The 14,057-nt window shown below is 38.6% G+C and overlaps 2 protein-coding genes across 3 annotated transcripts in view; one reads left to right on the top strand and one right to left on the bottom strand.

The window, feature by feature from the left end:
• The first annotated feature begins 3,989 nt into the window (after positions 1-3,989).
• Positions 3,990-6,129, top strand: abitram (actin binding transcription modulator). The gene is made up of 6 exons (XM_034704932.1): positions 3,990-4,198; positions 4,359-4,410; positions 4,851-4,980; positions 5,115-5,191; positions 5,271-5,340; positions 5,623-6,129. Exons 1-6 carry the CDS (start codon positions 4,108-4,110, stop codon positions 5,758-5,760), a joined length of 558 nt encoding a protein of 185 aa, XP_034560823.1. The 5' UTR covers positions 3,990-4,107; the 3' UTR covers positions 5,761-6,129.
• Positions 6,119-14,057, bottom strand: part of ctnnal1 (catenin (cadherin-associated protein), alpha-like 1) — a 68,014-nt gene continuing 60,075 nt past the window's right edge. For both annotated transcript variants that reach the window (XM_034704930.1, XM_034704931.1), the window contains 8 exons: positions 13,955-13,992; positions 13,813-13,863; positions 13,068-13,222; positions 12,717-12,765; positions 12,097-12,153; positions 9,443-9,562; positions 8,722-8,805; positions 6,119-7,652 (listed from right to left, as the gene is read on the bottom strand). In XM_034704930.1, the coding sequence (XP_034560821.1) occupies positions 7,482-7,652; positions 8,722-8,805; positions 9,443-9,562; positions 12,097-12,153; positions 12,717-12,765; positions 13,068-13,222; positions 13,813-13,863; positions 13,955-13,992 (725 nt within the window). In that variant the 3' untranslated portion in view covers positions 6,119-7,481. The remainder of the gene's footprint in view (positions 7,653-8,721; positions 8,806-9,442; positions 9,563-12,096; positions 12,154-12,716; positions 12,766-13,067; positions 13,223-13,812; positions 13,864-13,954; positions 13,993-14,057) is intronic.

The following is a 14,057-nucleotide window of genomic DNA, read 5'->3' on the forward strand; positions in this document are numbered from 1 at the left end:
CTCTTATAGATTCAAACCTATCCCTCTCCTCCCCTTCATTCTCAGATTCCGCACGGACCTTTAGCAAGCAAACAAGCACAATTGCAAAAAGAGGCACAGCGCATCAGTCTTTAAACTAAATTATTATGTTCCAGTTCCTCCATATTTAGATTCTGACTTCCATGAGTAAACCAAGCATTACCACTTTAAGTCGTCAAATCACAGAATTTCAATAAGTACAGTATCTCGGTTGTTCAATATTGCTTTGGTAACTCATCTCGTTTACTTTCAAGATGGCAGCCTAAACACAAACCATGCCTCAAAGTTAACATTCTAACAATACAGAGAACTTCCCTTCTCAGAACATCAGCATCCAGAATCTTTCCAAAATCTTGGTATCTTCCTCTAAAAGTAAATGTGCCATCAGCCTGAATCCGCTTTCATATAGCCTTCCTCATGTTGCTTAAACTTTAGAAGCGGTCTTGCTAGTTTTCTTGGTTTTGTCATACGCTCTGAATACATCATGTCAACCTTTATTTTTACTTGTGCCGCTCACTAGAATCATTCTTTCTCAGAAGATACAACTGTTTTCTACCTAAAATGATCAAAATGCATCAGTCAGGCCAACCATCACCTGTATTCACTTCAAAATCAATCAAGGATCAGCGGTATCCTTTGGAATCTTTACAAATGACTTTGAATACCAAGAGCACAACATCTGTCAATCCTATGTAATTTTACATTTAGACAAGCACTGCTAACACAATCTTCCTCCTCCTCCTTCTCCTCAGCCCCCTAAAATGACATACCAGAACATCTCATACAATCATGGGCCGTTTGTCCCCAAACCACAACAGCCACTTTCGTTCCAGTTTAGTAGATCTCAGATCTTCTCAGCACTTTGTAACTGGAGACTTTAGAAGATTGTCATGTCTGGGAGCTACGGCAGATCCCTTTATAAGCTTCCTCAAACCAGTAACACTGAGAAGTTCAACATCAAATTCAGAAACACTATTCCAATGAAATCACTAAATCATTGTCAAATGACATCCCGTTGATGGTGTGGTCCTTGTTAGTGAAGCATCTCTTGGATAATCCTTTGGTGTCCACTTTTTCCACAAAGGTATTCCGTTTCATTTGTTTATTAATTGCAGACCTCGGCCTACCGCAGATAGGGGAGTAATGGAAACTACTGAGATGGATCTTGACAGCTTAACTTTCCAAGTCTTGGTGGTGGTTAAAAGATACATGGAAAACTCATTGTGCCCCCCCCCCCCCCCTCTCTCTTTTTCTCTCTCAGCTATGTGACCAAGATGAAATCATTGTGACTTAGGCTGCCTCATGCCACAACCAATCCCTGGAAAATGTTCCCTCAGCATTGTCCACATTGTGTGAGGAGCTCATTGAGCCAGATATGTTCGGTATGTGTTCAGCCTGGGTCAGAGAGGGGCGACATGCCAGATCCTTGGAGGGAAGCAGTCTTTCATTTCTGCATCCTTCTCTCTAAAACCTCTTCATTACCTAATGCAGTGGGATTAACATACTCATAAGTCTATCTGCAACCTGTAAGAGTCATTTGAGCCAGTGAAGGGGGGAAATGAGTGGTAATTTAAATTTATAGTTATACACTGTGTGATGGCTATGATAGTCAGATATTTTAATTTTGACTCCTGTACTAGTTAAACGCTTATTAACAAAGGCAGAGTATCAACACCAATCATGACAAACTAATTAAGTATGATGTACACTTTTTGATACCCAGCCCTATTTAAGATTGAAAAAAAAAAAACTTTTTACCAGCTACAACATTGGGGTTATACAAAATGTATTGCATTATTCGTCTTAATTAAAAAAAAAATAGGTGGATATTTGATATGACACTATCTTGATTTTAATGATTTATCGTTTGATACTTTGTAGTTTAAGTCAAATTCCAGATGTATTTATGTAATTGTAACATATTATTTTAGCACTTTTTGGCGTTATGGATACAATATGACCCCCCCCCCCCCCACACACACACACATACACACAAACACCATACACAGACCCATACTCTCCTTTCTTGCATCCTATCTTTATACAATCCTATTAACCTATTAGGCAAGAGCTATTCCTTAGAGATTTGACATCATACAGAGGATTTTCATTGTAATAAATATAATCTCATTTGAGGAGTTTGCATGCTATAGCTATATCACATAATGTGGACTGTAGCTGTTAGCTGTTAGCAGTAGTCTGACATCTAGTGGGCATTGTGGAAGTATCTTCCTACAGTGTTGCCACAAAGCAGCACTAGAGATTACAATGACACAAGCATCACAACATTAACCTGTTACAGGGCCTCAAGACTTTTGAAACATGTTTCGGGCCATGTATGTGATATTTTGTTCAGGTACTTTTTATTTGGTTTGAACAATTATATCATGGGACTCCTGTTAATTTGTGTTACTTGTGGAAAAAAAAAGTAACAAATGTCCAGAAAATAAATAACTCACACACACATGCACCAGTGGTCATTATCAAGAACACATATTGTATCTCACTTCCTGTTTTGTTCCAAAAATGTTCTGCGCACAGGAAATATACAAAGAGTCAAACACTGATAAGACATGCTTCTATTATAAGAACAAGCAAGGTATTTTTTATGCTTCAGCACTCATATTAGCATGACTCTGTGTGCTTGTTTTTCTCTCTAAAATATTGATGTTTGTTTCCTTTTTGTCTTTAAACACTTGTGTGTTCGTGTTTCAACATGTTCATGAGTGTGTTTGTTTCCACACACCTGAGTAGTGGTTGATCATGTCTTCAAGGCACTGAAAAGTAAGGCGAGGGGAGATGTAGTACCAACTGTTATCCAGTCTGAAGATGCGATAGTGCTTTATGATCCTGTGCTTCACTGACAATGAATACAGACCTGGGGGTAAGACACACACACACACACACACACACACACACACACACACACACACACACACACACACACACACACACACACACACACACACACACACACACACACACACACACACACAAAATGGTCCCCTAGGATCCTGTTTCTTGTTACACTTGCCTGCTTCACCCTGCTGTTAATGCAGCTCTGAGCATGAGAAGCCTGGGGGAAATGGTATTTAAAGACTAAGGTTACCATTTTTTATTATTAGAAAATGTACCCAATGTTTGTTAAATGTTTGAAAATAAACAGAGGAAGGGTTGTTATGGAAATATTTACAATGATAACATCTCAACTTAGTGGAAGTAAACCTAACTCTGAGAAAACAATGTTAACAAGGCATTTGGGTGTTGACACAACTGAGAAGATTTACATGTAGTTTGGAAAAACTAGCTATTCAGAGCATGATTAGTCAAGCAGTTATATTAGCTGTGGGATCAACCACAGCAGTCTTACCTTTTACATGAAGGATGACCGGCTCCATTCTGAATGTGCTACAGTGTATGAAAATTTCATTTTTTTGGCTTCAGAAGTGAAATATTCACATTTTCATGTTTTTTGGCTTCAGAGGTTAAAATTTCCAACTTTCATGTCTTTGTTTTGCTTGTTTATACTGTTGTCTCTGAGCCACTTGACTTAATTTTTTTGTGGGGACCAGTTTAGATCACTTCTTGCACACTCACTCACACACTCAATCAAGTTTAGGGGTGCTATTCACTTTTCCTTTTTTCTAGTTCGTATTGATTATCACTTTTCACCTCCTTAAATAGTTAGATTTGAACCTGAGTTAGCTAACCATTCAGTTATAATTATGTTGATTTGTTCAGCACCCACAAGTCCTTTCGATTTCCTTTTTTGCCTAATTTTTGTTACAGTCAATTTTAATTATTTTGTGATAGATGACTTTAATATACCACTTAAATCTGTCAGTTTGTCAGGTTTATTTTCTTACATTAGAGAATAACTGATATATATTGATGCACTAAAGCTTCAAACTAACATTTTCTCTTCTGCCAAAAGCAGCGACAAGAACTTCCGGAACCTTAATGCTCCTGAAGCTTTCGGATTCTTTACAATGACGGACCGATCCGTGTCACATCATTTACTGTCCGTCAAGCAAAGTACTAAACCAAAAGATCTGTTTTACATTACTCCTTACTTAAACTGTATTGTACATGCTGCTGATGGACTGCGCGGAGGAGACAGAAACAAAAGCAACGGCGCCTTCAGTTGTTGACCGATATTACACACGATGGTACAGAGCAGGTAAATAATACATATGTAATGTTAGCAGTAAGGTTGCTAAGACAGCTAACGATGGTTGCACATGATTCCTTGTGGATGGTAAATATTTGGTCTAACTCGTCATAATAATTGAACTTAACATTTCACGACTAACTAAGAATGTGTCGTTGTTGTGATATAGATATGAAGGGCAAGCCGTGTGAGGACCACTGCATCTTACAGCATTCAAACAGGTGACGTCCACAGTGATATGAATTCAACACGAGGTGGTGATAGTTAACATTGGTAAACTGACATTAATTAAGTACCAACTGAGTGTCCATGAGTATAGAGATACATGCCGATTAACACTGAGGTAACCGATACTTACTACCAATTTTATGTTACAAGACCGTTCTGATGTTTTCTAGAAACATTCCTTAAATCCTACATGCAGCAAGCATGGTATAAGATTTACAAAAATGTAATCCACAGTACAGGTCATTTGTCTCCTTTTTCTAGTCTCTACAAATAAAAGTACAGATGCATAGTAGTAGACCTTCTATTCAGATTGGCTATCTTATCATCTCAAAGTTTTGTTGTGTCTTTCTGCTGTTAAACCTACTAATCTGTTATCAATAAGTCACTTACATATACTCACACTTATAACATTAAATGATGTTGCTCTCTGCAGACTATGTGTTGTCACATTAGCAGACACTCACCCCATCCTTCAGAATGGACGGACAATCAAAAGCATCAACTACCAGATCAGTAATTGCTGCAGTCGGCTGAAAAACAAAGTTTCTGGAAAGTCCAAGAGGGTAAATTTTTCGTAATGTATTACCTTTCAGATACATTTTCCTCTTGCGCATTTGTGAACCCTCACCTTATGACCCACTTGTAAGTTTTCACCTTGGCCATAAATGCTTTTTAATCTTTTATGTACCCATTATAGGGAGGGCAGTTCCTTACTGATTATGCACCTCTGTGTAGGATAACGTGCACGGATGAAAATGAATACACAATTTACAGGTGAGATAATGTTTTTTGTTCTAGTTATGTTCCACATGCCTGTGAATCCCGACTATTCACACATCTGTTACATTTATAGCTGCATCCGGGGCCGTCTACTTGAGGTCAATGAGAGCATTTTGGAAACACCTTCGCTCTTGCTGGAAAAGGTAAAGATTCTCTTTTTTAACTCTGGCAATAATCAGTGTCATGTGCATATCTGAAAATCATGTATTTGTTCATCTGTAAATCCACATATTTTGCATTTGATATAACATTTGAATTAGACATGAAATATTTGGATGCACCATAAATATAGGTTTTTGTCAATGTCATGTATGACCGCAAAATGTCAGTTTCATGATCCTCATGACTGTCACAATTTTTCAAGTTTCATCTTTTTGAATGCATGTTTGAATGTGTATTTGTGTTTTGTCTTAAAATCCAAACAGCCATCCACTGAAGGATACATCGCTGTCATCCTGCCAAAGTTCGAGGAGAGTAAGAGCATAACAGAGAACCTCCTGAGCAGAGAGCAGTTTGAGAGCCTTGTCTCTAAACGTACCGTTGACCAATCACAGCCCTCTTGACAGAGTTCCAGAATCGTGCCTTGTTTAAGTTTAGACTTTCTTGAAGGTCTTCTCTTCTACTCACTCCCACCAGGTTTGATGAAGACGGAGGACATCATCAAAGAAAATGACTGATACATATGTGACTTCAGAGGAACTATTGCATTTAATGCAAGCACTGTGCCATGCCTCTATTCTTTCTTCTTCTTTTTTTATATAATTTTAAAATTGAGGGAGGGTTCCAGAAAGTAATGGGAAGTAGCTTATTTATTGTTTTGATTTTCTGGTTTGAAAACATTACTATTGTCTGCTAAATATCCTCAACTATTTTCAGCCCTTATACGTTTTCTAGGATATCAATAAACACAAATGACAGTGATGTAAGAAAAATATTGTTTATTTTTGCGTCTCACTTTTATCCTTTCAATTGTCAAAAGAATAGATGTTCCAAAACTATATCTATGATTTCTTCACATCTGTAGTGCCACTACAATACCCAGTATCCTTTGCTGCTCTCACACTGTACAAAGCTTTAACATATGTTATTTATTTAAGTCATTACAACACCCTCACCTAGTACCAAATTCATAACCTCAGGATACAATAGTGTGTATATATTTATATATCTCTGCTTCAAGTACCATATTATACATATCATATTCCATTTAACACACAAGAGCAAACGAGGCAGCTTCACAATGATAGTCTTCATAACAAGTACACTTCAAGGCTCCATTTGCCACTGGTGCCAGTTCAGTATTACATTTCATTTCTTTAAGGGAAAAAAACATAGAACAGTTTACACAGAATATGATTAAATAATACACAAGACAGTGTAAACTAAGATACTGACATATCAAAATAATAATCAGGACTTTTTGGAGAAATCCAACCCAAATAAAACAAAATCTCCAGCCGTGTATGCTAGAGGAGTAAGAGCTTTCTATCCTAATACTAGCAAGCTGATGTAGACAGTCATATTTGGCATTAAATTGTAATGGCACATGGGAATATTCCATAGTAAACTAGGAAATTATCATATGGCATGGTTGACCTTTTGAATACTTTTTTCTTTAATCCCAGTGAGATGCCAGTGATCAACAGACAGAATGCACTGACTTATAATACCCAACAAGTGTTAACATTACAAAACTATGACACATTGCTCATAAGAGACTCAAACACGGGGGATTTGTGATGGCATCATGCAGGGCAGGTTTCAGTCATTTCTCTTTTTTGTTGTTGTTCGGCTTACATGTGCAACACGTTTACAGTACACCACAAAGCAAAGAGGCACATAGTGAAGACAGATGTATGGCTGAGCATCAAGAGGAGTTCTTTCCTGATTCCTGATCAGTTCATCAAATCAAAGTCTAGAGAAAACTTTAAACTCTAAAATCAGGTCTGTGCCCCGTTTCAATCACTGCAAATGGCAAAGTCTAGCGTTGGCTGATTGTCTCCATCTTGTGGATTAGGGTGGAACTGGTTCATCAGGTAAAAAGCTACCCTGTGGTCAAACTGACCCTGGGCACAGAAAGCTCAGATCTGTATATCTTATAATCCATCCTCAACAGCAAATACAAACTTTGACTGACCCTGGCAACTCTCGCCCACTTCTGGTGGGTGCATGAGGATGAGTGGAATAAAGTATTTTCTGGATAACATGTCCCCAAGAAAGGTGACAATGGCTATGTGCTGCTCCAAGGGAGAATAGTGGACAAAGGAGTTGACTATTTCCTGAATTATTTGCTCTCCAGGAGGTTGAGGCCAGCCATGTGTTGCTCCAAGGATTTGACACCAAAACCATTGCTGTTCTGGTTGGTGAGTGCTCCATCCTCTTTGACAGGCGTGGAGGCATCCTGCCTCTCTCTCCAGTCTTGAGGGGAACCCAGGCTGCTCCTCTCTGACTTGTACTGAAAGGCAGAGATGAACGGAGAGAGAAACAAAATTGCATATAGGTGTCCACTATATTTGACTACTTGTATGTACACTATTAGGTGTGTTAGTTTTCTTAAAAGTCAATCTTTCAGTTTTTCAGCTAGCAGCACACAATACAAGAAAAGGTTAGCAATTAGCTAACTGGAGAAATTATTTTAGGGTTTTAATTCCAAAGAGACTGAGGCTGTTTTCGAAACCGCCTACTATACTTGTAGTACGTACTGCTTTGGCCAAAATTCAGAATGAAGTATGCAGTATATGAACAAAAGCAAAATCTGCAGTAAGCCAAAACTACCCAGTTGATGTACTGATTCTGGAAAATTTCTCAATATGCAGAACACCAGTGTCTCTCGTGTACTGTTTCCCAAAATGCACAGCGCTAACGTTCGACCTCTTCTTTATTCCGTAAATCAGTTTTTAGGTGCTGTGAAAATTATTAAATTCCATATAAACCACTTCTTAACTTTTTAATTTATAAGTGATTGCCAAAGGAGCAGTTTCGCTATCAGCTTGGCCGTTGTTTCCTTCTGCTTTCCGAAACCGGAAATCCAGTGACGTCTGGCCTAGCGTACTGTAAATCAGATCCAACAGAACAGTCATACTACATGCTACCTTCAAACATTGTATGCAGTACGTACTGCACACTACATTCGCCAACAGTCTAACTCTTCCCTTGGGAGTTGGTAAAATGCAAAAACAGCTAAATGGGAAGGGGAAGATGCCTGAAACACAACTTCACATGAATGCTAATGGTATTCCACACCCGCTGGATGTGTAACGTGTGCTATCAAGTTAGCCTCAGCTGGTACTACATATACTGGCACTACATATGTATATTAGCACAATTAAAAAGTTGGTATAAGTTGATGGTGTGTTTACTAATTTATACTTTCGCCAAGTTGCCAAGAAGGGGGATCAAACTTTTGTAGGTTACTTCAACTTTTCGGAACTTTTCCTTGGTTGTTTAGTGGAGTTGCAATGTAGCTTCCCAAGCTAATTCTTGAGCCAATCAGACAATCATGTGTCCGATTCAATGGCAGTCACCTTTCTGTTGAGTTTGTTACAGATTGGGAGGAGAGCGAGGACCACAGTCAAGATACTTCTGGTTGCCTGGATGGATGACTCCACCTATAGTAACAAAAATGAAAGACACAAAAAAGTAGATGATGGAGGGTAGCATTGATACAGATTTGAATACAGGACAACACACAAACACACACTATCTAAATATAATTTAGTATGTAACTTCTCATTTCCTGATCCACTGTAGCAGTCCCTTGACAGGCACACTCTCTCATTAGTGATAAATGACATGGTGAACATCAGAATAGGGAAACAGACTAATGTAAGAGGATACATATCACCGAAAGGCTCATTAATCAGAAGAGGAGATGTTTTTCTTCATCCTGTCCTTTCAATTCCAACCTTTGCCTTTATTACAAATTCCCCTCAAGCACCTCATCTACGCCCATAATAATCATTTATCCTCACACACATACATAAATATCATGCCCTGTGTTTGATAATGCTGTTACTTGCATATCGAAGATGAAGCTGGTTGGTCTTTTGTAAGATATGAAGTTTTGATGTGATTAAAGCTAGTTATCCTTTGAAGAAGATATATAAAAGGACCTTCTGTGCATTCTGTTAGGTTGCTAATCAAATGTCTTTCAACTAAAACAGCCTTTACTCAAACATTCATACTTGATGTAGTGTAAAGTGTAAACAAAAAACATAAACAAATTAAAAAGAGTAGTGTAGGTACCTTCTGGAAGGTGGCAGTCTTGCCCTGCACAGGAGTCTTAGCCCCCATCTGCAGCTGTTGGCACAAAGCCACCAGTTTCTCCATCTCTGTCATCACCACAGACTTCTCCTCATCAACCAGCTGGAACGGAGAGAGAGAGAGACATAAAGTGGACGAGCTTTCACGACAGCAGATATGCTTAGAATAGTATTATCCTGGTAGACTGGGTTAACATGTACAGATGTGGTTTTAAAACCCAAATGAAGCATTAAAATGAGTAAAAAAAAAAAGAGGATTAAATATATTTTAGGGTTACTTGATGTAATCCTTCAACAACAGCCAGGTCATGATCTACAGCTTAAGTCTGTTACCCAGCTGAGTTAATCCCTAAATCTCAGTCATAGGGGCTGTTGATCTACTTCAGTTACATGCCTCCAATGATGTAAAAACACAGACTCTTATTCAGGGTTAGTACTCACAAAAGTACATAATACCTCTTAAACCTCAATAAAAATGTCCAAACTGATTTGCATAAACACTCATGGTTTTATCGAGGGTATCACTATGACAGGAGTGCTACAAGTGTGTTCTAAGAAAGAACTACAGAAGGAATAGGTGAGACAAAAGGACCCCATTGGAAGCTTTGTTTGTTTAATGTAATTAATCTGAAAGTGTGAGATATGAATTACTCCCCCACCTTCATCCTCCACACAAACACACCATACAAGATACACACCTACAAACGCAGCAGTGATGAATAGCAGTCGTTAATGGCTGCCAAGAGACCCCTTTAATTAAACTTAAAAGACCTGGGGAAGTAGTTGTTGGAGTGCAAGAAGAGGAAGGAAGTACTGAGGATTTTTTAGTTTGTTTGTTTGTATCACAGCTCTGAGAGGAAAATAAGAAGATGGTGAAAGTGTTTGACAGGCTTAATTTCCTGCTCTCGCTTCGTGATTTATAAGGCCGACCTGGCAGTGTGGTGGCATGTCAGGATGGGTGATATGGGTGTGTGTGTTTGTGAGAGGCGTAACGTGGGTAAGGAAACAGGTGTCAGAGTGTGGGAGTGGTTTTATGCATACAAATGGGCAAGTAGCTCAACCTGTGCAAAACAAAATAAACAGATATCCTTTCTCTTTGGCCTTTTCCCTGATACTTAATTCTACATATATCGATATAAATTCTATCATTTCATATAAATCTACCAAAATCAATTAAATCCCCCCCAACAAGCAAGAGCATACTGTATATAGATAAATGGATTTCTTACTTTGCTGTTTTTAATATCATATATATTGGTCCAAACCTTGTAACAACACTTATCAACAGCAAAACAGTCAGCAGACAGGGACAACCTGATCTCACACATCATGTTGAATCAAACCGATAAAAGAAGCCTGGCACATTCGACCCCTGCCTGTTGACACTGTGACAAAATTGGATTGTTTTCATTTCAGGATGGTCTTGAGAGACTGATCATGACAGATGGTGAGCACAGATATGAGAGCAGCACAGGGAGCAACTGGGCCCCAACCATCTCTGCTTGGGAAAAGTGGAGCAACATCCCATCCTGCAATCCAGGCAATGACAGCAGAGCTGGTGACGACATCTTGATTGAGATAAATTACTGTTTTATGTCAATCAATTGATATGAAATAACATAAACCATAAGCAGTAGTGATAACAGCAAAAATGCTGAGTCATGACTTTGCCTCATTTATGTTTAAAGGTGAGTCAACTGCAAAGCTCTGAGAAGAAGGAGAGCTGTATGAGACAGACAGAAATGTCAACTTATATATTCCTACAGAAGTATACGTATATGTGGGTTCACGTGGGATATGTGGGTGGATGTGAACTGTACTACTGTCAGGTAGTGTGGATGTTAGGTATTTAGGCTTTCTGTAGGTATGCTCTGTACAGACTGTGGCAACAAATTTACTTCTAAAAGGACAATAAAGATCTATCAATCGTCGTGTTCACCTTATCTAATGTTGCCTTCACTAAAATGTCCTGCAGGTGGTCCTGACCCTGACACAAAGTGGTGGGATGTTGCTCACCCTGTCAGAACACTAACTAAAACAACCTGCCACTCACTACACATTATCCCTGACCTATTTTATCTTTATATCTACACAGTCATATACTGCAAGATAGAAGGGCAAAATGTGAACTAAAAAAATCTGAATATAACTGTAATACAAGAAGAATGAAGTTGTAAAAGAATAAAGTGGTGTCACTCTGAAAATAAAGTTGCAATTTTACTTAAGGCTATAGTTAGCCCAGATGTTATTTTAAAAGGGTGTATCAGAGGAGCAGCCAGCTGTGCCTGAAGTAAAATGAGGAATGAGAGGCATCTTGTGAAGATACTCTTAAGATTCACAAAAACTAGAACTCTTAATATATAATGTGCAAGAAACAAAATCTATTCCAAAGAAGAGCAACTAAACAGGCAGTCTTGTAACATTAAAGTGTTTTTCTCATATAATTATGACTTTATTCTTGTAAAAATTAAAAACGTATTCTCATAATATTACTTCTCTATTCTCAAAATCTCTTCTCGGCCCTGTAATGTTTCCTTTAAACTCCTAATATTAAGTAAAGCGTAGAAGATGTATTTTTCTTAGTGTTTCATGTGCAGGAATATTGAGGAGATACAGATAAATTGCTTTAGCCTTTACCTGTGTGGAAAACGTACGGAGAGATGAACACAGCTGGAGCCCTTCCTCAGAAAGAACCTGGAGAGTGAGTCAGAAAAAAAGACAGAAATCAAAAATCCTAAACAAATGAGAGCAAAAAAATGATTCTAGAACATTCCGCCAGGAAGATGTCCATTGCAAGTACAAAGCACAGTCAGTAAATATTTAGAGGTCTTAGTTTTTCCAGTTCTGCTCATCAGTATTCTTCCCCTCTCCTACTCCTATCACCCCTCTTCCTTTCTTATCTTCCTCCCTCTCAAGAACTAGAATTTTGGCTGACCCTGATACCACAAATATTGCAAATTACCGGCAATGATCCCAGTTCAATAGGATGTACTCCATTCATGCAACCCTTTTCATTAACATGTTATGTGCGATGTGGCAGGACTGTGTTTTAAACCCATCCTAGTCATGTCCTGTCAAATCTATAAGAGGAGAGTAAACAAAGGTACACTGGCATTTCTTTACTCATTGATCCACCGGCTCCACTATGTTTTTAATTCAATGAAACAATAAATGCATTTATTTGCAGCTTCATTAAAGAGGACAAAAAACGAACAGAGAGTGAAGAGACAGAGATTAGCAGATATAGATGCACGTACCTCTGCTTGATGAAACAGATCCAGTGTTGTTTTCAGCAGCCCCTCCCCTCTGGGGAATCAATACGGGAAACACAGAAAATGAGGACGATATGAGAGATGGATGAGGATAAAAATACATTCACAGTAATCAACAAACAGTGTAACCTAGATGAATCGAATTTCTTGTCAAAATGAGTCATATTAGTAAACTTCGGGAGGGCATCAAAATATGCCCTGATAAGTATCATTAGTCTGGGTCTCTCACATGTGCATGCTTAAGAGGTTTTACAGTGCTGAAATGAATGTAAGAAAGTGCAGTTGTATAATTGAAGCACATGTGTGATAGTATAAAAAATGGTGTTGTTAGGTTACCTGGTGAACAGGTGCATGTTGTAGGCCATACTGGCCAGGCTCTGGCTCTGCCGCACTATCTCGTGCTCCTGCTCCTCCCATTTCTCCACCTCTGTGTCCACATCTGAGGACAGCAGACGGAGCTCCAGGCCCATCTTGGCAATGCTTGTCTGCTCCTGCATACATACACAAAGTTATCTTTTGGAGAAAGAGACCAAACTTTACTTCTTTTTGCTGCACTACTTTAAATGCATTTTTTCTATCTTCAAGTTTGAACTAAACCACAGAGTGTTTGCTTGTGTTATTAAATACGTGGTGCTATGAGGTAAGCATGTTTGGTACGTGAAGCTCATGGCCACCTATAACCTACAAGAAGCATTATTATGATTCACACTGGTATGTAATGACCAACAAATTCAGTATAAATGGATCATATCCCATGTTCTGTGCTCTGCTTATTGTCTGCTGAATAGAACAAAATATTCTTAAAAATATTAAATGTATGTGAGCAAAGCAGCCTTATTTTCTTTTGTTAACACTCTAAAAAATTCTTTCATCAGCATAATTCTGCTTCCTGTGGCGGTGCCGGGCGTGAAAAACTGCTGGCCTGCAGAATTGCAGCCTATTACCATAGGAGCACTATCAATTCTTCAAATGAGGTGACACAAATTCTCCAAAAGACGAATATACTGCTGTCAGAACAGGGGACGGGACATGACGTGATGTATTGTTCTAAAAAGGCGCTGGAGTTTATGGCGGGTGCTACCTCTGCATCCAACTTGACAGCCTTGGCAGTCTTTAAGTTAGCTGAGAGTTTCTGTGGGAGAGAAGAGAGAGGCATTAATCAAAAGAATCACAAACTATTTAAGCCTGGGAATATTTATGAGGATAGACAGTATGATGCTCACCCCGGGCCTGGGAAGCGACAAATAAGGTCTTTTGTCTCCTAAAAGCAGAGTTATTGAGATCATTTGAGCAAGGGCACAATAAAAAAAAACGTAAAACAATAAT

The sequence above is a fragment of the Notolabrus celidotus genome, chromosome 16 (assembly GCF_009762535.1).
Source record: "Notolabrus celidotus isolate fNotCel1 chromosome 16, fNotCel1.pri, whole genome shotgun sequence".
Taxonomy (NCBI): Eukaryota; Metazoa; Chordata; class Actinopteri; order Labriformes; family Labridae; genus Notolabrus; species Notolabrus celidotus.